This window comes from Mustela nigripes, chromosome 12 (genome assembly GCF_022355385.1).
Source record: "Mustela nigripes isolate SB6536 chromosome 12, MUSNIG.SB6536, whole genome shotgun sequence".
NCBI lineage: Eukaryota > Metazoa > Chordata > Mammalia > Carnivora > Mustelidae > Mustela > Mustela nigripes.
Window position 1 is genome coordinate 71,686,252 of NC_081568.1, and position 27,853 is coordinate 71,714,104.

Genomic DNA, 27,853 nt, shown 5'->3' on the forward strand with positions numbered 1-27,853 from the left:
ATGCATACAACTAACTGATATTTTCCCTACAATAGCTTAATTCTGCCATCATGTACTCTTAGATTTCTAGAGCTCAAAGACCCAATTTGGCCAAACTAACCCCAAGATGGTACCATCTCTGTAGCTCTAAGACACCAGGGACTGGTCTAGCCAACTGTGCAGAAGAAACCTGCGTAACAGTTATACAGTGAGGATGATTTAAGGACTCGTTTTAAGAACCTGCTGGAAATAAGTATCAAGCATTATAAACACACTGGAAAAACAGAGGGGAAAAAATAACCAAAAGTGTAATGTATATTAGCCCTGGCCTTTTTCTCTCCTACTACTACTTCTAGTCTCCAAATGTTTTATAATGACTCTATGTCCTTTTATAAACACTTCATTATAAAACTTTATATATACTCATCTATAATGTATAACACGGGTATTATATGAGTAGTAACATAAAGCAGGAAACCACCACCCCAATTTTTCTTTAAGAACTGATTTCACGAATTTATACAAGCAACACATACATACCTGGCTTTAGGGTCTGAGTGTATCCTAAACCTATCAGGCTGGAGTTGTTCACTTTAGCCTAGTCAAGGAAAAGATAAGACAGTGAAATTCTCAAGTACTTCTTGTTTCCATCTCCAAAATGAGTAAGAGCTCTGTAATCAACCAACCCTGGAATTCAGGATCAAATTCTTTTTCCTGACCACTTCATTTATGGGATTCATTACATTTAACATGAAATATATCAAATCTGAGAGCTAAGTCTCATAAAAGAAACTCAAAGAGTCAACCCAACTGTCAATTAAAAAGAAATTATTATTTAAATTGATTCCTCAAGGTGTGAATGCCCATATATATGCCCTAAATATAGACCTGTGCAGAGGTCTATGTTTAAGTTATAACAGGTAAAGACTTTCATTTGTGGCCAGAGAAATATAAGCCTTTCTTAGATGGAAGACTTTTTCAAAATCTGTTTGTTAGGATAAGGGAAAACAGCAAATGTCAGATGGAGTATTGAGGCTCTTTTTTTTTAAAGGCATAACACTGTTAGAATTTTCCCTTCATGGGGGCACCTAAGTGGCTCAGTTGGTTAAGTGCCTGCCTTCAGCTCAGGTCATGATCCCAGGGTCCTGGGATCCAGCCTGGCATTGGGCTCCCTGCTCAGCTGGGAGCCTGCTTCTCCCTCTACCTCTGCCTCGGCTCATGCACGCTCCTCACTTTCTCTCACTCTCTTTCTCAAATACATAAAATATTAAAAAAAAAAAAAAGTTTTCCCTTCATGAAAAAAGGAAGCAAAAATCATAGTGACATGAAGAAGGTTTGGCAATGCCATGCCTGAATTTAAAATGAACATTAGAGGGGCGCCTGGGTGGCTCAGTGGGTTAAAGCCTCTGCCTTTGGCTCAGGTCATGATCCCAGGGTCCTGGGACTGAGCCCCTCATTGGGCTCTCTGCTCAGCAGGGAGCCTGCTTCCCTTCCTCTCTCTCTCTGCCTCCCTCTCTACCTACTTGTGATCTCTGTCAAATAAATTAATAAAATCTTTAAAAAATAATAAAATAAAATGAACATCAGAGTAAAAGAATGACTTAGCCAGTCACTTAAATTTCAGCACTTAGTGAATGCTGATTAATAATTAAGTTCAGGGGCACCTGGGTGCCTCAGTCAGTTAAGGGTCTGCCTTCAGCTCAAGTCATGGTCCAAGGGTCCCAGCACTGAGTTCAGCATCGGGCTCCCTGATCAGTGGGGGTTCTGCTTCTCCTCTCCTATTTGTGCTCACTCTCTCTCAAATAAATAAATAAAATCTTTTAAAAAATAATTAAGTTGAATGAAGCAGTTGGGTCAATAATGATTTTGCCCTTGTTCTTCTGCCTGAGTTTTAGGGAAATCTGGGCCTCTCTCTGGCCTCTTTCTTGTGAAATATGAAGAGGTCAGGAGCAGAGTGATCTCAAGCCATGAGGACACCAAGTCCTGGAAAAAGCTGACGCTGCCAGTGTGCATGTTTTCCTGCTTGGCTGTTTTCTGATCTGACAACTCTCATGAGAAAGAACAAAGCAGCGGGAAGGAAGATCTTCCAGCAGACAGTGCCCTATCTGACTCTTCCTTTTTGCTTATCCCATCTAATTATTAAGGTCCCTTTTCCTTTGTTTCTAAATGCTTGGAAAGGAGCCAGGTTCGTTGCCATTTCAGACTTCAAATGGCCTATTTGTAAATTACATAAAGACCATCCAGCAACACGAGATTTCCTCATTCCACCCCAAAAGAGATGCAGCTAGTAGTGCCCTGTGACAACAGAGATGAGTTCAACAGGATTTAATGCAAAAATCGTGCAACTCAAGGGTCCGTGAGCAAATCCACTGAATCTGCATGATTAGATGTCAACTGCTAAATGCCAGGGCCTGGTTTCTTAATATCCAATACAGAAGTTAATATTCAATACAGGAGGCAAGAGAATGAGAAATGAGAAGGAAAATGAACATTTAAAACCTTCAGATTCATGGGGCGCCTGGGTAGCTCAGCGGGTTAAGCCTCTGCTTTCGGCTCAGGTCATGATCCCAGGGACCTGGGATCAAGCCCCACATGGGGCTCTCTGCTCAGCAGGGAGTCTCTCTCTTCCCATCTCTCTCTCTGCCTAGCTCTCTGCCTATTTGTGATATCTCCCCCCCTCTCTCTCTCTCTGTCAAATAAATAAATAAATAAATAAATAAATAAAATCTTTAAAAAAAAATGAAAGAAAGAAAAGAAAACCTTCAGATTCAAAGTAAACCCCTTTACAGTGTGCAGGAACAAGGGATGATTAGAGGAGGAGGCTCCCCAGCAAACCATCACATCCAGGCCCCAGCACATACCAAATGTCTGCCCCATTGGCCACTGACCTCTCTGAATTTCTCCGTTTGTGCACAGAGGGTTGGGATGATTATTTTTTTGTAAAGGCACTTACCTCAAATGGGTTGTGTGAGAATTAAATACAGTAACCCACACATAATGGATCACACACAGTACCTGGCACCCACAGTCAGCACAATTACTGTTAGCACTTTTTTCATTTCAAACTCTCTCCCAGCGAGAAAATCTCCAGCCCAAGAATGCAACCCCAGCAATCCAGAAGGACTCCAACCTCACCATCATGTGGAGCCTGGGCAATGCATGATTCTACAGGTACTCACCGAGAAGCAGGCGTCAGGGTCGATCTGATATTTGGCTGCTATTCCAAAGCGAGTGTTACTATTTCCTGCAGTCCAGGCCAGATTGACAGCAGTCTCTAACTTCTTGTTCACCTTCTGATAAATGGAGCCACCAAACTCTGTCCCATCATTTCTGCAAACAAGCAGGGCATAGATGCTAATCCACCCCCAAAGGCAGGCTGCAATTGGGCACAGCTGTCCAAGTCTAACAGAGGACAACAGTGCTGTAAATGAACCAAAGTGATCACAAAACAGGTACCCACCCAATTAGGAAAATGTATGATAGGAATGGAACAGACACTGGAGTTGGGAGGGTTCAGACGAAGGGAAAGGCTATCTGAACCATCACCAGAAACACCCACAGGCAGGAATCTCTGGTTGCATGGAACTTGAAGCTGGCTTCCAAAATATTCTTTAAAGTAAAAGCAGTGGGGCTCTTGGGTGGCTAAGTCGTTGGATATCTGCCTTTGGCTCAGGTCATGATCCCAGCCTCCTGGGATGGAGCCCCACATCAGGCTCCCTGCTCCACAGGAAGCCTGTTTCTCCCTCTCCTGCTTGTATTCCCTCTCTCACTGTCTCTCTCTGTCAAATAAATAAATAAAACCTTAAAAAAATTTTTAAATAAAATAAAAGCAGCAACCGGGCACACGAGTGGCTCAGTCGAGCGTCCAACTCTTGATTTTAATTCAGGGCGTGATGTCAGGGTCATGGGATGGAGCCCCGAGTCGGGCTCCCCTACTCAGTAGGGAGTCTGCTCGGGATTCTCTCCCTCTGCCCCTCCCTCTGTGCATACTTTCTATGAATGAATGAATGAATAAATGCAGCAACTAAGACCCTGGGATTCTTGGAAGGGGGGATTGGATTGTTTTTTTGCTGTAGCTACTGCTAATGTTATTACTTTTATATATGTGTCTATCATAACAATAGTAAGGAAAGTGAAGCAATGAGAAGAGAACTCAGTCAGAAATGGTGAGAAAGGCTGGGCCACTCATATCTTTCAGAAGGCAGTTATAGCTCTTAGCACCCCAGCTACAGCCACTGCTTGCTGCAAAGACACAGTCAAAAAGCAACCTGGTCCCTTGGGGGTACAGTGATGATAAAAGAGCTTCACCTGCAATTCAGACTGGTCCACCTGTGCGAAACTCTTGGTCCAAACTACCGGTATTTGCAGTTCTGATGCAATGAAAAGGAGCTACTTGGTGCATTACAAAATGTCTCCTTCAAAAACAGAATGAAACCCAACTGGGACAAACTCCTTCCTCTCTTCCAAACACACCATACTGACTCCAGCTTCTGGAAATATCCCCCTCCACTTCTTCACATTCTTAAAATGAAAAAGTTCCACCTCATCACTTTGGGTGTTTCAAGTAGAAATGTCACCGGAAACTGGTAAGGCACAGCCTATGTGCTGTGGAATTCAGCAAAGACCTTAGAACTCACTAATCCAAGGACAAATTCTTGCTGATTCACTGCTAACTCTGCTCCTCACCGCTACACTCTCCCTGAAGTAGACGCTCATAAATACATTCTAAATGCTAAAGTTTTCCCTGAAATTCAATCATACAGATATTGTGCTTCCAGTAAGTACAGGTTTAGCCCAGGCAACCTAGGATTCCACAGGGAATCCTAAATTCTTCAGAAAATCCGAGGATGTTACAAAATAGCAGCTTGTCCTACATAATAGATTTCTGAGGGATTTTAGTATAACTGAAATTGGAAGTTTTTCTTGGGTTCACATGTTTGTCCAAAAAAACTGTCAGTTTTTAAAAAATATATTCTAAAACCGGCAACACTGCCTTCCTGTACTGAGCTCTCAAAACCATAAACAGAGGGAAGTCATTGTTCAAATTCAACTATATAAAGCACAAAGAATCTCTATTACACATCGGGGCCTCCACACGCACCAGGGCAACCCAGATTAGCTGTGTCAGCTGTTCCCACACCAGCTAAAAATAAATCATGTCCACTTATTTTAAAATCAGGAACATGAGGCTCAGGTACGTGGGGGAAACAGCCAATAGCCATTGTTCTTCCTAGAACTGGTACCAATTTCCAATTCCAAACCAAGAAAGACTTTCCATTTCAGTCAAAACTCCAACTTTAAAAAACCCTTCTATTACTTGCACTGTTTTTCCTGTGACACTTTTGTATGCTACCTTTTTTTGAATTTACATTTTTTTTCTTTACTTTTTTTGGTGTACACTTCTATGGATTTTAACACATGTGCAATATTTGTGTGACCACCACTATAATCAGAATACTGAACAATTCCATCACCCCCAAATCTCATTCCACCCCCTTAGTAGTCACACACTCCCACTCCCAGCCAGGAAACCCTGGACTGTCCTTCACTATGGTTTTCTGTGATTTCCTAGTTTTAAAAAATTCAAAAATTATATTAATATCTGTTATATTATATTCTGTTATGTCAATTATATTAATTAAAATAGTGTTCCCTTATCTGCAGGAGGTATGTTCCAAGACCCCCAGGGGATGCCTGAAACCACAGACAGTAGCAAACCCATGTATATACTATGTTTTCTCCTATACATACATCTCTGAGACAAATTTAAATTTAAAATATAAATTAGACATGGTAAGAAATTAGCAATAACTTCTAATTTATTATTTTAATAAAATACAACTATTCTATCAATATACTGTAACAGAAGTTATATGAATGTGGCCTCTCAAAATATTATATCGTATACACCTTCTTCATACTGTTTTGTTTTTTGGGAGGGGGGAGCGGCAGGAGCAGAGAGAGAGAGAGAATCTTAAGCAGGCTCCACGCCGACATGGGGCTCAATCTCACAACCCTGAGATCATGACCCGAAATCAGAAGTCGGATGCATAACCATTTGAGCCACCCAGGCAGCCCAGTATACAACCTTCTTGGGATGATGTGAAATGACAAATGCCTACATGATGGGATGAAGGTGAGGTGAATGACACAGACATGTGATGCAGCATCAGGCCACTACTGACCTTCTGACAACACATCAGAAGGAGATCATCTACTTCCAGACCGCGGCTGACTGTGGAACTGTCAACTGATATCGTGGAAAGTGAAAGGGCAGAAAAGGGGGAACTACTGCGGAAAAATTCTTCAAAAAAGTTTGTAAATGGAAATGTTATTAGATCTTTAAGAAGTCGCTGCTTTAGTGACCTCTAGTGGGAAGAAAGAAAATTGGTAAAGTTGTCCCCCAGTTGTGCCATAGGTTAGTTTCTCATGCCTAGGGGATTTGGGGCTGAAATGTGCATTTCCATTCACCTAAATCAGCAGCACTCCACTTTAACTCCCAAGGTTGATTACAAGGAGCTCTCTAACCTAATCTGCACTTTTCTCTCCCCTTCATGTACTGTCTGGTAGGCAATAAACTTGTGCATGCTATGCCATGCAGAAAAGACACTATGCAACTGAGATCACCATTCCCTAACCTGTCTCTCAGATCTGCATTTCATTTACCACAGCAACCTGACCTCAGGCATCACACAGAGAAAAAGACAGTGGCACCTTTCCCTGCCATTTTGCTACTAAAACTGAAAGGTGCTTAAATGTCCACAAAAGGACACTAGCAGGGAAGGGACTCTCCTCTGGATGGACATCATGCCACTGCTGTAACTGAGCAGTGATTCTGTGTGTACCAGTGACAACAATGACTGTCTCTAGAACACAAAGAACCTAAGCCACTTCAGGAAATGGGCAGGTGGGAAACAGAAAAATATCAGCAGGCCATTTGGCTCATCTGATTTCAACATACTCTCAAGTGATTAAAAATTGAGCTTGAAAAGCAATCTCCCTTCTGCACACACTCACACACCACACTCACATACACTTACACATTAGTGTGGAGCTGGAACTCGTCAGTCTTGTAGCCAACCGCGAAGTTGCTCTGGGTCACTCGAGACTTCGCAGTCTCAAAATTCATCTGGTAGCCAGCCAGCCAGCCTTCATAGCCCAGCACCACGGCACCCCGGACTGAAGGACCGGCAATGTCGAAATCCACATCGCAGCCTAGGTTGATGTGCTCCCGCTTATACCCTGTCTTGATTTTTGCATTTTTTTTCCTGAAAGAAAAGAAATTGTATTAAGATCACAAGCTAACTCGCCTTGCAACAACCATACCAACAAGTACCAAAAAAAGCATTATTTTAAATCCCAGTTTACATACAGGGATAGGAGGCCAAGGGAGGGCCCAGTTCTTCCTTACACAACCTCTAGGCCACATCGGCAGAATACTAGCTCTCTAACCAGAATCCAGTGTGCAGAAATGCCCCAATAATGAAGTGAGAACAGAGGCTGGAAAAGCTTGGGGGGAAAAGTGCTAAGTAATTTTCTTTTACTAAACTCTCCCTATGCTTAATGTAATGGCCTGCACAGGCATTTATTAGGGAAAATGCCACCATGTAATTATGAAACAGATGTTTCTTTGCTATTCTCTAAGACTATGAAAAAGACATGGTGTATCTGTCATGAAGGCAGCTATCTAAACAGCCCCTTTTAAGGAGATGCTTGCTTTCTAACTTTGTAAGTAAAGAAAGTAACAAATACTAGATAGATCCCTTCTAAGTAAATATAACAGATAGCTTTTAATTCAGTATTCAAGAGATCCTAATGAGTATATTTCAGAGACCTGGATACTGACCTGCAACCTGGGGCCCTGCAGTCATGGGGGCTGGGAAGTCCTGCAAGACAGGACAAGTCTGTGGGTCTTGTCTGCTAATCCCAGATCTGCATGTATGACCAGATTGGTGCCTCCTGTGCCTACTACTCAGGAAAAGTAGGTAGACTCGTGTCACCTGCAAATATATTACCCTGCCTTTACCAAAGGTCAACATGGGATACAAGACCACACCTATCAAATAAAATTTAGACTATTTTCTGTTATTCAGCTACAAAATGGACATCCTCCCACAGCAAGCTGCATTGTCTGCAGAGATCGGGATCTACACCACAGCCTTGCCCACCCCAATCTCATTCACACTGAGATTAAAACTTCATTCCCAGCACCCAGACTCTGGACTCTAAATACCAGCCTCTCCTAAAAGGCACCAGTGTCCCTTGGAGAAACAGCAGACTACAGATCAGGACAGGGTGAACTTGAAATATTTATCAAAGCTACCAAAGACTACTGTGGTTGGCGCACAATGCCTTCAGAGCTAGCCTGAAGAGACTCCTAACGGCTTCAAACATGTAACAATGAGCTCATCTTTAAGAATAACACCAGCAATGGATTGAAACATAACAAGTATGTATAAACCTATGCATTCATTCATAATGACACTTAAAACACACATAGCAGTCATCATCAGAGACTAGAAAACCAAAGTGTAACTTCAAAACAATAAATTAAAAAGGAAGCAAACATTTTCCTACCTTTCCTACCCTAACTCTATCTCAAGATAACCAATAATTTAGGAGAAGTTTCTTTTTATTGAAATATTCTAGCTACCACATGAAGAATGAATGATTAAAGTAGAATTATCACCAATTTGTAACCCCTAATGAATGAATTGTGAATAGCACCAACTTTAACATACAAAGAACAAACTACGCCTTCTATATCCAAGTCATGGAAGCATAGAGTACCACTTGTATTTTACCACCCCCACCAGGAATCTAAATGCAACAATCTAGAATTTAAATCTAGACTTACTGATTCACGGTAAACATGGGGGACAGAGGAACAAGTTAAATGGCACCACAGAGATGCAAACAGCAAAATTTAGTCTATACCTAATCTTACAGGACAAATTATCTAGTTTCAATGAATAAATTGCAGAGGAAGGTGAGGAGAATCTAAAACTTAAAGAGATTTAAGGAGCCACAGGAAGCAATATTTACAATTTTGCATGGACAATTTTTGAGTCTGTAAAAAAGAAAAATGAAATCATGTAAATCTGATCAGGTTAGAGACTTAAAATTCAAGGAATTATGATTAATTTTTTACAATGCAATCATACTGTAGTTACACTTTTTTTTAAAAGATTTTATTTATTTATTTGACAGACAGAGATCACAATTACGCAGAGAGGCAGGCAGGGAGAGAGGAAGAGAAGCAGGCTCTCTGCTGAGCAGAGAGTGTGATGCAGGGCTCAATCCCAGGACCCTGGGATCATGACCTGAGCCAAAGGCAGAGGCTTTAACCCACTGAGCCACCCAGGCGCCCTGTAGTTATACTTTTTTAAAAAAGGAATCATATCGTGCTTGCTTCAACAGCACATATATTAAGATTGAAATGATACAGAGAAGATGAGCATGGGCCCTGCACAAAGATGACATATAAATGCATGAAGCGTTCCATATCTAACTCTAGGGAGCAAACTGATGGTTATCAGAGGGGAAGGGGAAAGGGGATGGGAGGGCACTTGCCGTGATGAGCACCAGGTAATGTATGGAATTCCTGAAACATGATATTGTACACCTGAAACTAATGTAAAACTATATGTTCACTAACTGGAATTAAAAACTTTAAAAAAAGAAACTTATCACTTAAATATACATACTAAAATACTTACAGATGAAATTATGTGATAACTGATTTACTTCAAAAAGTCTGAGGGATAGATTATGAATGTATAAATAAAACATAATTGGTTTATGGGTTGATAATTATTAAAGCTGGGTGATAGGAACATGATGAGGGCTTAACATACTATTCTGCTTTTTTTTTTCTCTGCTTTTGTATGTTTGAAATTTTCAATATTAAAAAATTTAAGGGGTGCCTGGATGGCTCAGTCGTTAAGCAGATGGCCTTCAGCTCAGGTCATGATCTGAGCCCTACATCAGGGTCCCTGCTCAGTGGGAAGCCTGCTTCTCCCTCTCCCACTCCCCCTGCCTATGTTCCCTCTCTCACTGTCTCTCTGTCAAATAAATGAATAGTCTTTAAAAAAAATTAAGGTTAAACATTCCAAGTTGCCAATGATAGAATTTCAGACATTGTGGCTGAAAGTAAAGCAAACACCATTCACAAATGACAGTGATGCGTGCAACTTTTGTTCATGTGGCTTTGGTACATTTTCTCGAGCTTTGAAAGAAAGGAATAACAACCAAACAAATTCTCTCTCCACAAGAAAAATTCAAAATAAACCTATTCTGGACTTCCTGCACTTTGGGGAAAGAAGCCTAGGTTTTGGCTTATTGAATTGGCACCATGCTAGCTGGGTGATTTATGAAAGAAATATGTTCAAAGGCTGACATTTAGAAAGAGAAGGAGACCAAGAACGATAAAAACCAGGCATCGTATAACCACCAGTAAAAAGCTGTGCTGGGCGCATGGGTGGCTGTGGGTTAAAGCTTCTGCCTTCAGCTCAGGTCATGATCCCAGGATCCCGGGATCGAGCCCCACATTGGGCTCTCTGCTCAGCGGGGAGCCTGCTTCTGCCTCTCTGCCTACTTGTGATCTCTACCAAATAAATAAATAAAATCTTTTTTAAAAGAGGGGGGGGTGGGGGGAAGCTGCTGCTGACCATAGTGCTCTGCCGGTGGAAACAGCAGTGTTTACCAGCCATGCCAGACCATTCACACAGTGCCTCCCCTACGCTGTCTCAAAGAATTCTGGCCAGGAGCACAAAGTCCCCACAGAATGGGCAGTGCTGGGGCAGTGACTCAGATTCCTCTCCAGGTTCCTGCTCTCATGTAACACTCCACGCCTTTGGAGTTTTCCCTCTTTCAAATATTACTGGGATTTTTCCTTTTAAGCTACTTCCTGGTGCTAAACTGACAACTGCCTGAGTGAGGCATAACTCTGATTTCCGGTTAACAAACTGGCTTTTTTCTGTGGTGGGGTACCCAGCGTGGGTGCTGGTCCATAGATGAATCTGCAGCCTCATCCATAATGTGCTCTATGCTCAGCTCCAGACAGAAGCCAGGATGCTTTCCCAGGCTATCCCCCTTAGTAGCTTTGGAAAGCCAGCTTTCATTTCCAATCTCCATTAGGCCATCAAAAGTTTTCTCAAATACCCAGGAGCAATATGGACACAACCTTGGTTTCTAAATGCCATTCTTCAATAAAATGAACTGAAGTTCCTTGGAAAAATGCCTGATAGCAGGACTAGAGAACAAGCAGAAGATGAGCCTGGTACATCTTCTGAAGTAGAGCTCAAAAGAAATGATAGGGGATAATAAAACATAGGATGTCAACTTGGAAGGAGGCCCAAGAGCCATATCTAAAACAAACGAGTATAAAATATATTATGGTAATGGATTATAACCCACAGAATAAAATAAATGTCGATGGATTCATACTGATATAAATAATTGATTAAATAAATAAATGAAGGAGAAGAGCAAGCTCTCCCTTACAGTAGAATCCCAATTAATAAATGCAGAAGGAATGATGGGAAGAGAAAATCACCATCTGCCAAACATAATTGCTGCAGGCAAGAATCACCAATGGATACTAGGTTTCTTAGTCAAAGAAACAGATTATCTACATAGTCTCAAAGTATCTCCCAAGATATTTATTTACAAAGAGAAAAAGAGCTTCATAGAGAAACCTCACAAACACCACTTTAGTCAAGTGATCAAAGTTAATGTCACTAGTAACAAGCATACTGACATCTATGCCCTGACATCACGCACCAAGAAAGATGCAACACAACATCACTTCTGTGGCTGTGAAAATGGGTAACCTGAGTTTCACCATGAGGAAACATCAGACAAACCTAAATTGAAGGATTCTACAAAATAATTGGGCAATCCTCTTTAACGCTGTCAAGGTCATGAAAAACGAAGAAAGACTATGTCTCAGATTAGAGGAGACAAATTTCCTGGTTCTGATCATCATATTGTAGTCATGTAAGACGTTAACATTAGGAAAGGCCAGGTCTAGGAAATAAGGGAACTCTACACACTACTTGTGCAACAATTTTGTGTATGTTAAGTACAAAATTACTTCAAAATACAAAGTTACATTTAAAAAAATGTTCCTCTTATGTGTATTACTGCAGGACCTGGAGACTTCTCTGCAAACCTCCCAAATGTAATGGGAGGGAAATCCCTTACAAATTCCTAAGTGTGCCATCTCAGCACAGCAGACAAAGTCCTAGGCAGCAAACTCAAGCATGTGAGCACATTCCCCTGCCTCCCATGATATCAGAGCATCTCTCTGGGTAACCTCTCCTGTCACAGCAGGGTGCCTGGAGGGAAGCAGGCAAGCAAGAAAGCAATGCTCCTGAGGGAGAAACTACAACAGGATGAGAACAAGAACAAATGCAGCTCCTGCCCAATGGTCTTCACGTCATTCAGAACAAAGTTACAATAAGACTCTAACCTCCAGAGACAAAAGCCCTGCCTGCCCAGTCCCTTGCAGTTACCCACATGCAGTACAGGCTCTGAGCTCAGTAGACCCTTCCTCTAAAACACATTCATCAGAAGGGAAGAAAAGAAATAATATGGAACTGCAAAAGATGAAATCCATAATGCCACTATATATATGCTTAAAGATTGCTGAGATGCTAAATTTTAATGTATATTTTACTACAATTTTTAAAAACTAACAAATGAAATTCAGTATATACTCTTGCACCTGTCAGCAGTATGTAAAACAACCTTCTCCAAGTTTAAGACAACTACTGCTCTGAGTGGTTAAAAATTTTAAAAAAGGGTACCCCGTCTAGCCAAGGACCTGAGGCAACCAACACACCATCTTGCCTCCTAATGAGCCCAATAACTGTCAAGTCTAATTGGATTGAGGCTAGGGGGCATGGGGCACAAAGAGCAGCCTCAGGAGCCTCCCTACAGTTAGAAACCACACTCTCTTGGTGCTGGGGAGAGGACCCTCCCAGCCTACAAATTGGGGTGGCAACCATGATCCCTTAGTCCCTGCTTCCAAACCTCGCCACTGTCCTGAAGCCTTGGCCATTTGTATTAGCAGCAGCCTCACTCACGGGAAAAAGCATTATTGGACCACAAGTCCTACAGCCCGCCACAAATGAAGCCAGGAGAACCACAATGGGCAGCGCAGAATCTTACTGGTACACATGGCTAAATGTCCTTGCTTTAAAAAAAAAAAAAAAAAAGCCACATGAGATTCTTACCCTGTGTTTGGTGAGAAGGATGAATCAAAGGTCAGCTTCAGTCCACGTGCAAGCTGAACGGAAAAAAATTTACCAGGTTTAGTCAAAAGGCAGGGCAACAGATGTCAATGAATAAAACTATGTCTTTTCCCAGGTGCCCATTACCTGATCTTCCACAGTGATCTCTGTGCCTAGCGTGTTGTCAGTGTTCCATTTCTCTGTAAACGTCAGACCATATTCGGTCCACCTGTACTTGGTTTCCAGACTGCCCGTCACTTTGGTGGTCTCAGTGTTGGCTGAACCTGAGCTTGTAAATTCCTTTAAAGGAGAGAAAGAGTCACAGGCTGTATACCAGCACGATGCCACCATAAACAGAACATACGTCCCCTTATGTAAGGATGTGTGGGGCAGGGGCTAAAGCCTCTCCTATAATTCAATATTTAAATGCAGATGGGGCGAAAGATGTCTGTTGATTAAAGGACTCTTTTTGGGGAATTCTTCACCAGGAGACAACTTCCTTCCTCCCTGGTAATGCTTTAGTCTAGACAGGAAGGCAATCCCCCTTCCATCCTAATAGAAAAAACACTGAGCTAAAGATGACACTGCAGTAGATCAGCCCCAAAACTTCCTCCTTCCAACAACTGCCATAAGCACAGTCTATAAGGGACTGCTAAGGGGCACCTGGGTGGCTCAGTCAGTTAAGCATCCAACACTCTGTTTCAGCTCAGGTCATGATCTCAGGGTTACGAGATCCAGCCCCCACTACTCTGAGCAGGAGTCCATTTGAGATTCTCTGAGATTCTCTTCCTCTCCCTCTACCCTTCCCCAGCTTGTGCATGCACTCTTTCTCTAAAATAAATAAATCTTAAAAAAAAAAAAAAAAAAGGAGGGGTGCCTGGGTGGCTCGGTGGGTTGGGCCTCTGCCTTCGGCTCAGGTCATCATCTCGGGGTCCTGAAATCGAGTCCACATTGGGCTCTCTGGCTGCCTCTCTGCCTACTTGTGATCTCTCTCTCTCTCTGTATCAAATAAATAAATAAAACCTTTTAAAAAAAAAAGGAACTTCTAAGTTTTTTTTTTAATTAATTATGTGGCGTTGAAAACCAGTAAAATTTTTTTATTAAAGATTTTTATTTATTTACTTGAGAAAGAGAGAGAGAGAGCATGCACAGTTGGGGGGAGGGGCAGAGGAAAAAGAAGCAGGTGATGCAGGGCTTGATCCCAGGACCTTGAGACCATGACCTGAGCTGAAATCAGACACTTAACCAACTAAGCCACCAATGCACCCTGAAAACAAGTCAGTTTTAATATAAGAAACAAGGAAAAACAAAACTGAGGCCTGTCAATTAAGTATACAAAGCTGTTAAATTGGGGATCTGTCAGCAGGGTTCCCCTGGATCAACCATCCCATAGAGGCTGCAATGAATGTGACGACCACAACCCACCACAACCAAAAAGGGCCTTTCATTTGGCTCTGCCACCCAGGACATGGCAGTCACTTACTGATCTACAATAAACACCCGTACTCTGTGTTGGTCAGACAACTTACCAGTCCATTCTCAGATTTTGTTTTCAAGTCAAGTTTTATTAAGCCAAATCCTAAAGAAAGGAGATGGTAACTGTTAATAGGTTAAATAACTAACTTGAGAGTAGCATCTCTGCCTCCGTCCTGCTGCTCCAAAATGCCATGAGTGTGTAGGGAGCCTGTCTCCGCTGCTGCCTGCCCACGTGTGGAGCTCAGGAGGTACCAAACAGTGGCAGAAAGAAAAGGCACAGCACCCCCCAGAGCCCGACCTGCACTCCCAGCAGAATGGGAGGAAAAGGTGCATGACAGCATGAGCACATGCCGAAGGACAGGCTACATTCAGAAATCACACTCCACTGCAACGGCATACACAGAGCTGCTCCCACCCATGGGAGATGAACTCAGAACGTCTGCTTGTCTGTAGTAATTCATGAGCCTGCCCCTACCAGCTGCACAAACCAAAACTACTTCACCAGCCATCAAAAGCTTGTCTTATTTTCCCTAACATGAAAGTTGTAAGAGCCAACTGACCCAAGTCTCTCAAAATGTGATGGGTGAAATCCCAAACATGCCAATCCAGCCTGTGAATGGAAACACTCACCATAACCCTTGGTGAAGACATCCCTGGCAGATTTGCCAAGATCAGCATACGTGGGAGGCACGGCCATCTTCTGCTACAGTAAAAGAATCACCAGAAGAAATAATTCAGCAATTAGGGAAATTAGTTTTCCATCAATAAAAATTATTAGCTATAATTAACCACCAATAAAAATCATCAGCACAGAGTTCCAGATGTGCACAGAGAAGCCTTATTATCTTGAGCTTCTCCTTGTATCCAGAGGTTGAGATACCTAACAAGTTTTTGTTGATAGCAGATCAGCCTGCCTTTAGATCTCTTCTTGGCATCCCCAGGACTGAGCATAAGCCCAGAGTATAGCAGGAGTCAGTAAATATTTGCTGAATGAATTAATTGTCAACGACACATTCCCATGAGCCAGCTACTTTGGTGAACTGCAGGACTCTTGCCAATAAAATGTATCTTCTTACAAAATGTCGGCTACTATGACATTAAATGCAATGAAGAGAAATCAGAGCTTTTTCAGGCCAGCTTATTTTCCAAATGGTTCTGATTTCATTCATTCAACAAAATACAGAGTACCTACTATGTGCCAAAATGAATGTAACATTTCAAAAAACTGCACTTCAGAGGAACCCATTTTTTGAGTACCATATTCTTCACACAGAATATAGTAAAACCTAACAATTAGGCAACTCTCCGTGTCAAAGGAAACGAAACTACACACAAGCCTGAAAAATAAATGCAAACATTTATTGAGCTGCAGTGGGACTTTATTTTTAAAATCAACTATCAGGGGTGCCTGGGTGGCTCAGAGGGTTAAGCCTCAGGTCATGGTCTCAGGGTCCTGGGATCGAGTCCCACAACAGGCCCCTTTGCTGAGCAGGGAGCCTGCTGCTCCCTCTGCCCCTTCCCCTGCTCATGCTTTCTCTCTCTCTCTCTCTCTAACAAATAAATAAAATATTTAAAAAGAAAGGAGGGAAGAGGAGGAGGAAGGGAGGAAGAAAACCATCGGGGCACCTGGTGGCTCAGTTGAGCACCCAACTCCTGATCTCGGCCCAGGCCATGATCTATGCTCTATGCTCAGCAGGGAGTCTGCTTCTCTTCCTCTTCCTCAGCCCCTCCCCTCTCCCCCACTCTCCTATGCTCTTTCTCTTTATAAAATAAATGAATAAATCTTTAAAACCAACTATCGGGGTGCTTGGGTGGCTCAGTCGTTAAGTGTCTGCCTTTGGCTCAGGTCGTGAACCCAGGGTCCTGGGATTGAGCCCCGCAGGCTCAATCGGGAAGTCTGCTTCTCCCACTCCCATTTCTCAGCTTGTGTTCCCTCTCTTGCTGTGTGTGTGTGTGTGTGTGTCTCTATCAAATAAATAAATCAATCTTTAAAAAATAAAATAAAATAAAATCAGCTATCAAAGTACTACTTGAAATTGTTGTATAGCCTAAGTCAGTCAACAAGCATTTATTAAATATCTCAGTGTTCAAGGAAGGTGAGTAGTTCAAATAGTCCTTGCCCTAAAGATCACACTGTGTCCCTGGGAGGCTTTGCTATGACGTAGTACATACACAGCATTAAAATCCTAACACAGGGCAGCACACACAGAGGCAGAGAGAAGCCACGAGACAGCAACCATCACATGCATCTTCTCCATTTCCAGAATCATTAGCCTCAATTAGTGGAAATTCAATAAACCCACAGATGGTTCCATTAATTTTTAAAATACATGAAATCACGTATGTATGTATTCACACAAACAAACACCTTCATGGCATGTTCCCAGTAAGCGGGAGCTGCATTTCCTTAATTTCCAAGACACTGAAAGAAGCAATGAGTGCACTAGAAAATAAACAACTATAAACTACCACAATTATAAAATTGTGGTCCAAGTCCTATTTTATGTTTTTCAGAGGTTTTGCTAATTCTGCTTCACCTCACTTTTGTGTCAGAGCAGAGCGGAGTAGAGCAGCCCAGTGAGCTGTTTACGCTATCCTATTTTTGTTGCTCTTGTTATTTCTTGCACATGATCAAGCTAGAACCATGGATAGCTCAGTCCACATTAGGGTCAGGCACAAAAAACATGGGGGAAGATCCATTTTAGGCTGTCCTCATTGGCTGTTGCAAGTCTGGGGACTCCTGTCTCCTGACCTGTTCCCCTTCCCCTCAAAACAAACCTCACAGACACATCCACCCCTGAAACAGAGCAGGAAACCATCCACCAGGTCCTCCAAACAGAATACCGCCAGCATACGCGTATGTTCTGGCCACAGATTGCCCTGGTTTCCTCCAAGGAGAAGGAATGAAACAACCCTGTGTCCAAGGCTGAAGTTATGCAGCCCCAAGGAAATCTACACAACATCTCAGCTAAGGGCCCAAATGCTAACAGGAATCAGTGGACTAAGCACCCCTCTTCAGAGCTGCCTTTCCCCCACTGGGCCACAAACAGCCCCGGGGGAGGGGAGGAGCAGTACAGTGGCAGTATCTCCAGATGAGCTAAGACCTCCCTGTACCTCAGGCGCCAGGGCCTTCCCAAGTACCCTCTGCTGGCTCTAGGACCCACCTCACCAGACAGGAGCAGCTTTCATATTTGGACTGGTCTGCCCCTCAGGGAAAAGGCAGATCACTCATCATTTAATGCTCCCAAAATACCCTCGCTCGTCACTAATTCCCAAAACCGAACAAGTAAAGCCACCTGTCAAAAAAAAAAAAAAAAAAAACCCACTCCACTGCCAGCAAATATCACCCTAAAGTACATGGCTGTGGCCATTAAAGAGATTACCCTCAAAGGACAAAGGAGTTGGGGGCACAGAGGGAGTGTGGATCAGGCCAGACTCTCCATGTGGCTCCCACTCAGCCCCTGGCAGGGAAGATGCAGAGCAACCCCCAGTTGAGTGGGAGCCAAACCCACTCCTGGACCTGAGCACACACCCACCAAAAAAGGCAAAAGGATGACTCCCACTTCACTGGAAGCCCCCAAGTGCTGTGGAATGCAGCTTCCCTGTGCTTTTGGTGCTGTCTTCTGCTCTCCCCACCCAGTCTCCTTCTGCATTTATTGGAGGACAGAGGCAAGGGCCAAGATTCCACTTTTTTTACAACTGCCAACAGCCCCCAGGATATGCCCATTTTTACACAGTCCTCAGTACCCACTGCAAAAACAATTGTGGTGTAGAAATTACAATTCCCATTCATGTTTTCTCAGGCCAGGACCAGAGGGAAGAGAGCCTGGCATCCTGCTTTCTCAGTAACCTCCCGCCTGTGCTGACTCTGAAACTGAACCCTGGCCCCAGCCCCTACCTCCACCCAGATCAGCTCCAAATCGCTCACCATCTGTCTCTGCAGCATCCACCCCATGTGCCTTCAGAAGCCCAGCCTCTGGGGACTGAGCATGAAGTGGGGCACTCTGACATAGGAAGGCAGCCAGCCCTGGCCAGATGCCAGAAAGCTGCCTAGGAAAAGCAGGAACCCAGCTGTCTGCCTGGGAGCCTGGGAGCCTGGGAGCCTGGTTTCCGAGGATATGTAAAACACAAGGGATGGACAGGATTGGGCTGAACAGACTCATCCCCAGTCACTGATGACTTTGAGAAAGACTAGTAAATCACAGCAGGAGACAGGAGCCCCTGGTAACCCTCCACTGCCTGCTAGGCTACCTACCCAACCATACCCTGGCTGACCTTGAATGGATTATGTAAGCTCCACTCCAGCTGAGGAATGAAAATCCAGCCCATACTGGAAGCTGGAAGGGTAGAGATAGTGTATCGCCTAGCATGGCCTGCATAACACTTACATAACCTCTGCCTTGGGGGGACATGGCTTCCTTGACTCATCAGTTGCCTGGCAGTGACGCTGCTCTGTTCCTAGCACCCCCAACACTCCCACAGTGCACACCTACCTCCAAATCATACCTTGAACTCAAAGCATCCCAGAGCCTGTCATGCCTAAATTTATCCGAAATATGTAAAAAGTATGTGTCAAAGATGACAAGCCCTGGCATGTAGCAGATATTCAATATAAATGCCTGTTTAATGCGTAAATGTGCAAGGAGCAAGAAAGTATTTTTATAGTGGGAGGAAAAAAAAATAGAAACTTAGTAACCGACAAGAGAGTCTAAGTAAATGACAATGTAGCCAGGCAGCAGGCTCTCCCTCTACAGGGAAGGTGCAAGGCGACCAGGGAGAGGGGGTGGAGAGACCCACATCCACCTTGGTGGAGAGACCCTTCACCCCCACTGTGACCTAAGGGGAGCTCCACTGGGGCTGAAGAGACCCAGTGCCTTCAGAAGGGACCACTGCCACTTCTGACCTCAGAACAAGGTGTGGACTTTATTCTAATGGCCTCAGGGAGCTGCTTCAAAGTGAATGACACATCTGTGTTTGAGAGGCTCACTCAACAAACTGGCAAAAACGTATATGAAAACATCCACTGTTGGTGTGGAAAATGCTGAGTCCTGCTCACGCCAAGTGTTAAGTACTCTGTACAGAACAGTCCCTTTGGAGACAGGGGCTGGCCAGTGCCTAAGTGGGCATACCTTAACCTAGTGGCAATTCAACCGTGAGGAACCCACCCAAGGCACCCAAAGACAAGTGCAAGAGGGTGCTCACGGCAGCATGACTGACAACACACAAGCCAAAAGCAATGTAAATGGTCAACAGGGAAAAGAATGAATAAAATCAGGAGGCTTGCAAACTAAGGAGTATCACGTGGTAATCAAAAAGAATGAGATGGGTTTATGCTTGGTGGCAAAGAAAGCTATGTTTGATATGCAGCTGACCCTTGCACAACACAGATTTGAACAAATCTACTTTTATGTGGATTTTTTTCAACAAATACAGTGTAGTACTGTAAATGTATTTTTTCTTACTTACAATTTTCTTAATATTTCTTCTCTAGCTTAGTCTACTATAACATAATATATATAACATACAAAATATGTGTTAATTGACTATATATTACCTGTAAGGCTTCTGGTCAACAGCAGGCTATTAGTAGCTAAATCTGGGGGGGAGTCAAAAGTCGTACAAGGATTTTCGACTGCATGGGGGGTAAGCACCCCTGACCCCCATGCTGCTCAAGGGCCAGCTGTAGTTAAATGAAAAAAATAAGTCACAGACAATGTGCAATTCCATGTTACTAGAGGAAAACCCTTTTACATACATGTTCATATGTTCACACATTTGCATATGATGGAAAAGCTGTAGGCCCACCTGTAAGTTGTGGCTGCCTGGGAGCCGCTTGGAAAGGAAAAGGGGCTTAAGGAAGGAGTGGAGTTAAAATAGGATTTTCAATGTTTGTTCCACTTCATTATTTAAGTTGTTGGTATATATTGGTAATTTTTTTAAGAACAGAAAAACTAAAAAATCTAACCAGTGTGTGTGAAATTGAGCTATGTTGCCTTCACGATGCTGCAATAAACCACATTCTAAAAGGCAATTAACTGCAGGGCAGGTGCCAAAAGGAAAAGCCATGTGGAAAGTTATCTATCCCGGTTCCAAGAACAGATTCAAACTACACTGAGATGGCAGGGTTAACAGGCAAGGCCTGTCGGAGGCACATGCTACTCCCAGGTGACCACCTGGGGCTCAGGCCACCCTTATCAGGAGGCAGAAGTAAGACAGAACTCCCTAACTTTAGCATACCTGAGAATGGCCTGAGCTACCTGTTCCAAAGCCTTCTTCCCTCCCTCTCCGCCCTTCCCAGCCTAACAACAGGCAGCACGGCACTTTCGCTGGCAGAGGCAGAAGGATCCAGGTATCCTCAGAGAGGGGATAACTGCTGCAGTGGCTGACACAGGGAACAGGATAGTGTTCAGCTCAGTCAGGAAAGTCTTCCAGGCAAGGTTAGTGTGCTGAGAGACACCATCTTCGAGGGCAAGGGTACAAGAGGGCTAGGACCTAAACAGCAGGAGCCACCCTGCCATGGCATTTCCCAGCCCATCTGGGTGCCCAGGCAGCAAGGTCTAGTGACTTCTAGAAGGAGCTATGAGACTGATGGGGCTTCTACAAGCACCAGCCTCTACCAGCTGTGTAACTTTGGACAAGACTTTGATAAACTTATATTCCCAGGGTCTCACTTTGCTCATCTGTAAATGGGGCTAACAACAATGCCTTTCCACCAGAATTACTGCAAAGATGAAGTAAGGTAGGTAGGCAGGACATGTAGGAATGTCTGGCACACAGTGAGTGCTCCATAAACAGCAGTGCTAATCATAATCCATTATTCTGCATATTCTTTTTTTTTATATTTTATTTATTCATTTGTCAGAGAGAGAGCGCACGTGCATAAGCAGGGAGAACAGCAGGCAGAGGGAGACGCAGACCATCCTGAGCAAGAAGCCCGATTCAGGACTCCATCCCAAGACCCCAGGATCATGACCCAAGCTGAAAGCAGATGCACTTAACTGACTGAGCCACCCAGGTGTCCCCATTCTGGATAGTCTTTGTTTGCTCCTCCAGATCCACTTTCCACCTCCATCCTGTTCTATGCCCCAAGAGCTGATCATTATGGACTGCTATCACAGGATGGTTGGCTTTCGCCAAGAGGAGGCACCAGAAGAAGATGGGAGAGTGAGGCTGGGGTATTCATTCCCCAAGCTCCCTCCCTGCTGGCCTCAAGTGGGCTCGGATTACTTTCCCAGGCCACAGCTCCTGCCAAGGGGCCCTGTCCAGGTTCCAAAGGACCCAGAGTAGGGGGTTGGAGGGACACAAATCACTTGTCAGATGCTCCACACCCTCTTCACACCTTTGCAAATGATCTCTTCATTATGCTTTCTTTGATTACCGCACATAAGTTTGCACCTGATCCCTGCAAGGACCCTGACCAACACAGCAATCACCTCCATCACCATCACCATCCTGAATTTCCCTCAGAAAAGGAAAACTGCAGGAAAGCCTTTGGCTCTGCTGTTTCTCTTAACAGCATTAGAGGTGGTTTGTCTGAGCAGAACTGGGCCAGCTTATAGGAGGAGCATCAGACCAGCCAGGGATTCGAATAAAAGCACCTCCCCCTAAGTATGGGGACCAGGAAAAGCAAGTTCCCCAGTAGAAGGCCAGCCCAGCTCTGAAAGCCAATATACTGGGCCAACACCATCAGAAGCCTCCCCACCCACCCCCATCTCACACACAATTTCTCACCACAAAGGCAGCCTCTGGTTAGGTCTACAGGGGGCTGGCAAAGCCAATGTCCTGCGCTACCAGGACTTGCTACCTGGTAGCAAGTCTGTGTTCCCAGTGCAGCTGTCCTTCCCTCCTACTCCACGACAGTCTCACACTGGGCAGCCCAGCTTCCTAGGCAGTTGCTTCTATTTTAAAACACTCTGGGAGGTAGGCCACCCCAGCAAAGCCTTCCATAAGAAGCTTCATGACAATGTAACTGACTTGGGGACACCCTGCTTGCCTCTCCACCCATCAAGGGAAGAAAGGCCTGGGCTGGCAGGCAACATGCCAAGTCTGAGTCCCAGGTGCACCCAGGGCTCCTGCCTGGCCTCAGACTCCTCAAGTTCCCTGGAGCCTTGCTACCTGGCTTGACCTAGCGGGGTTAAAATAGACAGTGCTGGGGCACTTGGGTGGCTCAGTGGGTTAAGCCTCTGCCTTCAGCTCGGGTCATGATCTCAGAGACCTGGGATTGAGCCCCACATCGGGCTCTCTGTTCAGCAGGGAGCCTTTTTCCCCCTCTCTCTCTGCCTGCCTCTCTGCCTACTTGTGATCTCTCTCACTGTCAAATAAATAAATAAAATCTTTAAAAAAAAAAAAAATAGTGCTTGGGCAGGTAGATTTGGGAGTCAAGCAGCCCTGAGTTCCAATATCACTCCACAACTCTCTAGATATGTAACCTGGGCAAGACAAGTCTCACTTTTCTTCAGCTCTAGTATGGGGAAGGAGGACCTGTCTCAGCATCGCTGTGAGAAATGAATTAGATTATTAACATAAAACACTTACTACAGTAAATGGTACCTGGGAGGTATGCAACAACCACAGATAGTGTTTTGTTAGAGGTTTGCATTTTACAGATTTCCTAGTATAATTACAGGTGCTATGCAAGTTATCAAAAGGTCACCCTCAACCACAGGGTCCAAAGTCCTCCCTGATGACAATGAAGTACTATTTAGCTCAATATTCTCCACGTAGGTCCTAGAATGCCTCCTACCTCATTCCAGGAAAAACTAACCTTTCTCCTAATATGCCCAGGGTCATCGTCTTTATAACAAAGAGGGGGGACTCCACAGACTGCACTCTCCTGACAGCGAGCTAGCCTACACCCAGCCATACACAGGTTCACTCAGATCAGTGTGAAAGAACACTCCCCTGCTGGACAGCAGAGTCTACCTTTCACATCTATTAGCTCATCACAGGGCCCTTTGGTGTGGCAACCTCAGTGTGAATCTGCCAGCCCTGGTCCCAACTCTGTGCTCAAGCCTCCTGACCCACGAAAAGGAAGCAATGGTACCTCTCTCCCAAGGCTTGTAGGATGGTGGATTCAATGTCACAGAACATATGTGAAGCCCCCAGGAGGGTGCTAAGCAGGCTCTCTAGTAAGAACTGTTTTGATGATGATGATCACACACTGGAGAAACTGAGGAATAAGACAGCGACCTGACCTGTACTACTAGATCAAATGGCTCATGTCAGACCCAAGTTGTGAACGCAATCTGCTCTCCACACCTCTCTCCAGCACAGTTCTGGGTACAGGGCATGGATACCCAATCACCCACACACACACCCCCGAGGGCGAGCAGTCAAAGGAGGAAGGTGCCCAGGCCCAGTGGAGGATCCCACTGGTCACATTTCCTCAGTGGCTACCAGAGGAGTCTGGAGAACTCCAAGGCCACAGACCCTTCTTCTCAGTCACCACCAACAAAGACGTCAGGCCATGAGAAATTCCACCAAGGACAGAGTGAACTGCAGTGTCTTGGGAGCATCTTACTGGTAAACATGGGGGGTCAATGTCCCTCCTTACCACCAGTTTGAAGGGTACTGCCCACATCTGCCGCAGGGTGCCTGGGTGACTCAGTGGGTTAAGCCTCTGCCTTTGGCTCAGGTCATGATCTCAGGGTCCTGGGATGGAGCTCTGTATCAGGCTCACTGCTCAGCAAGGAGCCTGCCTCCCCCCACCCCCTGCCTGCCTCTCTGCCTACTTGTGATCTCTTGCTGTCAAATAAATAAAATCTTTAAAAAAAAAAAAATTTTTTTTTTTTTTTAAAAGAAAGAAAGAAAGGGAGCAAAGCAAACAGGCCCAAAACCTTAGAAGAATCCCATTCACCTGGGTCACCCTCCCCTGCAGGCCCAGAAACACCAGTTCTACAGGTTTCCCACAGGACATGAAAAGTCACAGAATGAAGGTAACATGTTTAAAACAGTTATTTCAAATTAGGAAACAGTTTCAACTCTCAGCACTCTAGAGCTGTACATTCCACTGCAGCTCTTGAAACACGTGTGACCCTGCTAAGCAAGGCTATATTTTAGAAGTGAATGAGATGTGCATGTCCCTTAGAAAGGTTGTCCAAGATCAAGATATTATGGTCGGGGCCTGCAGCCACGACATATGCCCGTTCAATAATTTCAGAAATACTTAATGAGCACCTACTATAAGCCATGTGCTCCAATGCTAAAAACTATCCTCCTATCAGGAAGGGTGAGTTGCCTCTCAAGAGTGCATCTACCGCCATCGACTCTTCTCAAGTCTACTGTGCGCCAAGTGGCACCACCCCAGGCACTGAAAACAAAGCTGCATAGGGCTTAAGCCGAACCCTGTAGAACTCGGTCCAGAGCCGGGGTGGAGAAACAAGGCTAGTCCTGGGCAGTCTGCCCTGGCCTTGCCAACCGAGTATTAAGCAAAGGAGGGGTCCATTCTCTATCTCTCCACAGAAGTGAGGCTGGTCAAGGGCTAGGCTTCCCTCAGATCTGCACCCACATGCAACTTCCTGCTTCCGCCTGACCTTGTCTGTCGATAAACTTACAGGATTTTTCATGAATTATCCTGAAAGTTACTCAATGCCTGGCACATAAATGCTTAGTAATAATGTTTAAAATAACGGGGGCTAGCTATGTTTATTGAACCCTTTCCAGAACACCACGTGGAGTTAAAATGGTTTGCAGAGGATGGGATAAATCCTCCCTAAAAGCCTCAAGGCTGTCAAGGTTTCTATCTAAGGCTCTGCGCTAAGCAACTCATTTCATTCTTCCCAAAAACCCAAAGAAGGAGAGCTATATAATTGCTCCTATGCCACAGATGAGAAAACCCAGGCTTGGTATCCTCTCGGCTGCGTGACCTTGGACCAGTCACTAGGACCGCAGCTCTGAAATCCAAGGGCTCTGAACCAGTTTCGTGAAAGCACCGCCGCACTCGGTGAATGAATGAGCAAACGAACCAGGAATCCCTCCTAAGGCCAAGGAGGCCACATCCGCTCCCCGCGGGGCGTCCTCTCCCGAGGCCTAGCCTACTGCCGAGGCCCCAGCGGCCTAAGTCGACTCTCAGCCTCCGGTTCCGCCCGGTAAGGAGCTGGCACCGGCGGACAAGTGCCGGACGCCAGCTTCTCTGGGCGTGGACCAGACACGCCGGACACGGCCTGTGGGTCTGGGAGCGAAAGGCCACGGTCGTCACAGGAACTGATCCCCGCGGCGACAGCATGGCCCGCACAGGTCCGTGGGCCGAGCCCGGCAAGCGTGGGTGGAAGGCGGTCCCCCTCCCGACCCGCGCTGGCGGGATCCAGGGCCAGAGGGCGCCGCCGGGAAAGGTCACCTAGACCTGGAGCCGGCCTGGCCTCCCCGCGGCGGCCCGTGCCCTTCCGCCCGCAGGTTCCCGCAGGTCCCCGCAGGCTCCAGTCCCAGCCGCAGGCGCCCCCGGACGTCCGGCCTCCCGCTCCCCCACCAGGGCCCACTTGCCTCCGGCCCGCGCGGCCTGCTGTGCCCGCCGCGGACCGGCCAGGCCCGCGCCGGGCGCCCCGGCTCCTTCCCTGGGGCCTGACCCTGGGGCCCTCGCCCACGCCCGCTCCTCCCCCCACCGCCTCCGGGTCAGCTCCCCGGGGCCAAGCCCGCAAACCCGGGCGCCCGCAAAGCGCGGGCCGCTCTCCGAGGCGCCTACCTTAGCGGCGGCGGCGGCGGGCTCAGCGGCTGCTACCGCGGGGGCTGCAGTGAGAAGAACGAAGCGAGCGGGCCGAGGGCGGGACCGCGCGGACAGCGGCGGCGCGGACCCGCCCCGACCCTACGCGCCCCGACCGGCGAGCTCCGCCCCTGAGCCCGCCCCGGACACCGCCCAGGCCTGGGCCCGGGTCCCCAGCCCCTGTGGGCGCGCGCCCTTACCTTCCTGCGCTCTCAGTGCCCGCCACCGGTGCGTGTGCGCATTGGGTATGCGGGCACGCGTGAGAGCTGCGTGTGCCCGGGCACGGGAACGAGGCGGCGTGAGGACTGACGTGCGCAAGATGTGTGCGTGCGCGGGGACACGCGTGCCGGCCGCCCATGCGGGCCGGTCTCGGCTGGAACTCCGCGGGGTTGAAGCCTGCGTGGAGGGAGGAGGGTCTTCCGGTTCGCTAAGCGGTGGCCGGAGCGGGGGACCTGCGCCAAAAGGAGACGCGCGGGATCCTGGGCCCATATCCCGACCTTGGGGCTGGGAGAAAATCGCTCTCCTCCGGGAAATGATGCGGCGATGCTGGACCAGCGTCTAGCCCGGGTGGCCTCCGTGACCCCAGGGACCCCTACCCTGGCAAAAGCCCGCAAGCGGTGTTAAATCGGGCTCCTGGGGAGCAGTTCCAGGCCCGGCTGGGGACCTGGGCGCCCGAGGCGGCGGGGATACGGAGGAGCGGCCACAACTATCGTTCGGCCGCTCCCAGGTCCCGGCTCCGGAGGATTGTTTCCGCGCCTCGGACCCCAGGCTCTCCGAGACCTGCGGCGGCCGAGGGCGACGCGCTGAGCAAACTCCCCTGTGCGCCGAGTTCGCACTCCACATTAGCAGACACTTTTTCCCTGGAACGAAACTGCTAGTAGCCATTTCCCGAGCATTTTGAGAAGTGAAAAAAGTAAAAACTGCGTTTCGCCAGAATGTCTCCTGCTGAGTCTCACAGCGCGCAGACGTCATGCAGGTTCTGGCCGGCCGAGGGCCCCTCCGGGGAGGAGATCAGCGTCCAGCAGGGGCCTGCCTCCCGCCGAGCGCGGGTGGAGCGTGGCGGCTCCCTGCTAGGCCTGAGCGGGTGGTCTCCTTCACCAAGAATTACCTCTGAGTGTTCCCAAGAATGAATCCCTTCGTAACTTGATGAAGATTCCGCGCGTCTTTCACCTCAGCCAACAAACGTTCTCCAAGGCTTGAGGCGTCTGGGGGCCGGGTGGAGGAGGCGCCAGCTTATGAAATCAGGACACTCGTTCACAACCAGCTGTGGCACAAATTCAAGGAGAAGGCAAGTGGGGCGTGGGCAGACGCAGTCAGGACAGGCTTCTGGAAAGAGATGGCAGCTTAAATGGGAAAGGGCAACTGGGGTTCCAGTGGGGGTGGGATGTTGAGGAAGAAGGGCACTAAGGTTACGGGTGGGGGTGGTGACACGGTGTACTGGGCTCTATAGAGAGCTGAAGTCTGA

The 27,853-nt window shown here is 46.3% G+C and overlaps 1 protein-coding gene and 1 non-coding gene across 7 annotated transcripts in view; one reads left to right on the forward strand and one right to left on the reverse strand.

Moving 5' to 3' along the window:
• VDAC1 (voltage dependent anion channel 1) overlaps nucleotides 1-27,567 on the reverse strand; it is a 28,950-nt gene extending 1,383 nt beyond the window's left edge. The window contains exons 1-8 of one of the 6 annotated variants that reach the window (XM_059417570.1): nucleotides 27,497-27,567; nucleotides 15,324-15,396; nucleotides 14,747-14,796; nucleotides 13,365-13,517; nucleotides 13,221-13,273; nucleotides 7,020-7,247; nucleotides 3,159-3,309; nucleotides 520-577 (exon numbers count right to left, since the gene is read on the reverse strand). In XM_059417570.1, the coding sequence (XP_059273553.1) occupies nucleotides 520-577; nucleotides 3,159-3,309; nucleotides 7,020-7,247; nucleotides 13,221-13,273; nucleotides 13,365-13,517; nucleotides 14,747-14,796; nucleotides 15,324-15,390 (760 nt within the window). In that variant the 5' untranslated portion in view covers nucleotides 15,391-15,396; nucleotides 27,497-27,567. Of the gene's footprint in view, nucleotides 1-519; nucleotides 578-3,158; nucleotides 3,310-7,019; nucleotides 7,248-13,220; nucleotides 13,274-13,364; nucleotides 13,518-14,746; nucleotides 14,797-15,323; nucleotides 15,397-26,370; nucleotides 26,479-26,588; nucleotides 27,284-27,496 lie in introns of those variants that run through there. The other 5 variants (XM_059417569.1, XM_059417574.1, XM_059417573.1 and 2 more) reach the window with 5 other exon arrangements.
• On the forward strand, nucleotides 9,384-9,490 carry LOC132028948 (U6 spliceosomal RNA). Its single transcript, XR_009407602.1, has one exon. It is a non-coding gene; the product is annotated as a U6 spliceosomal RNA (small nuclear RNA).
• Nucleotides 27,568-27,853: the final 286 nt, after the last annotated feature.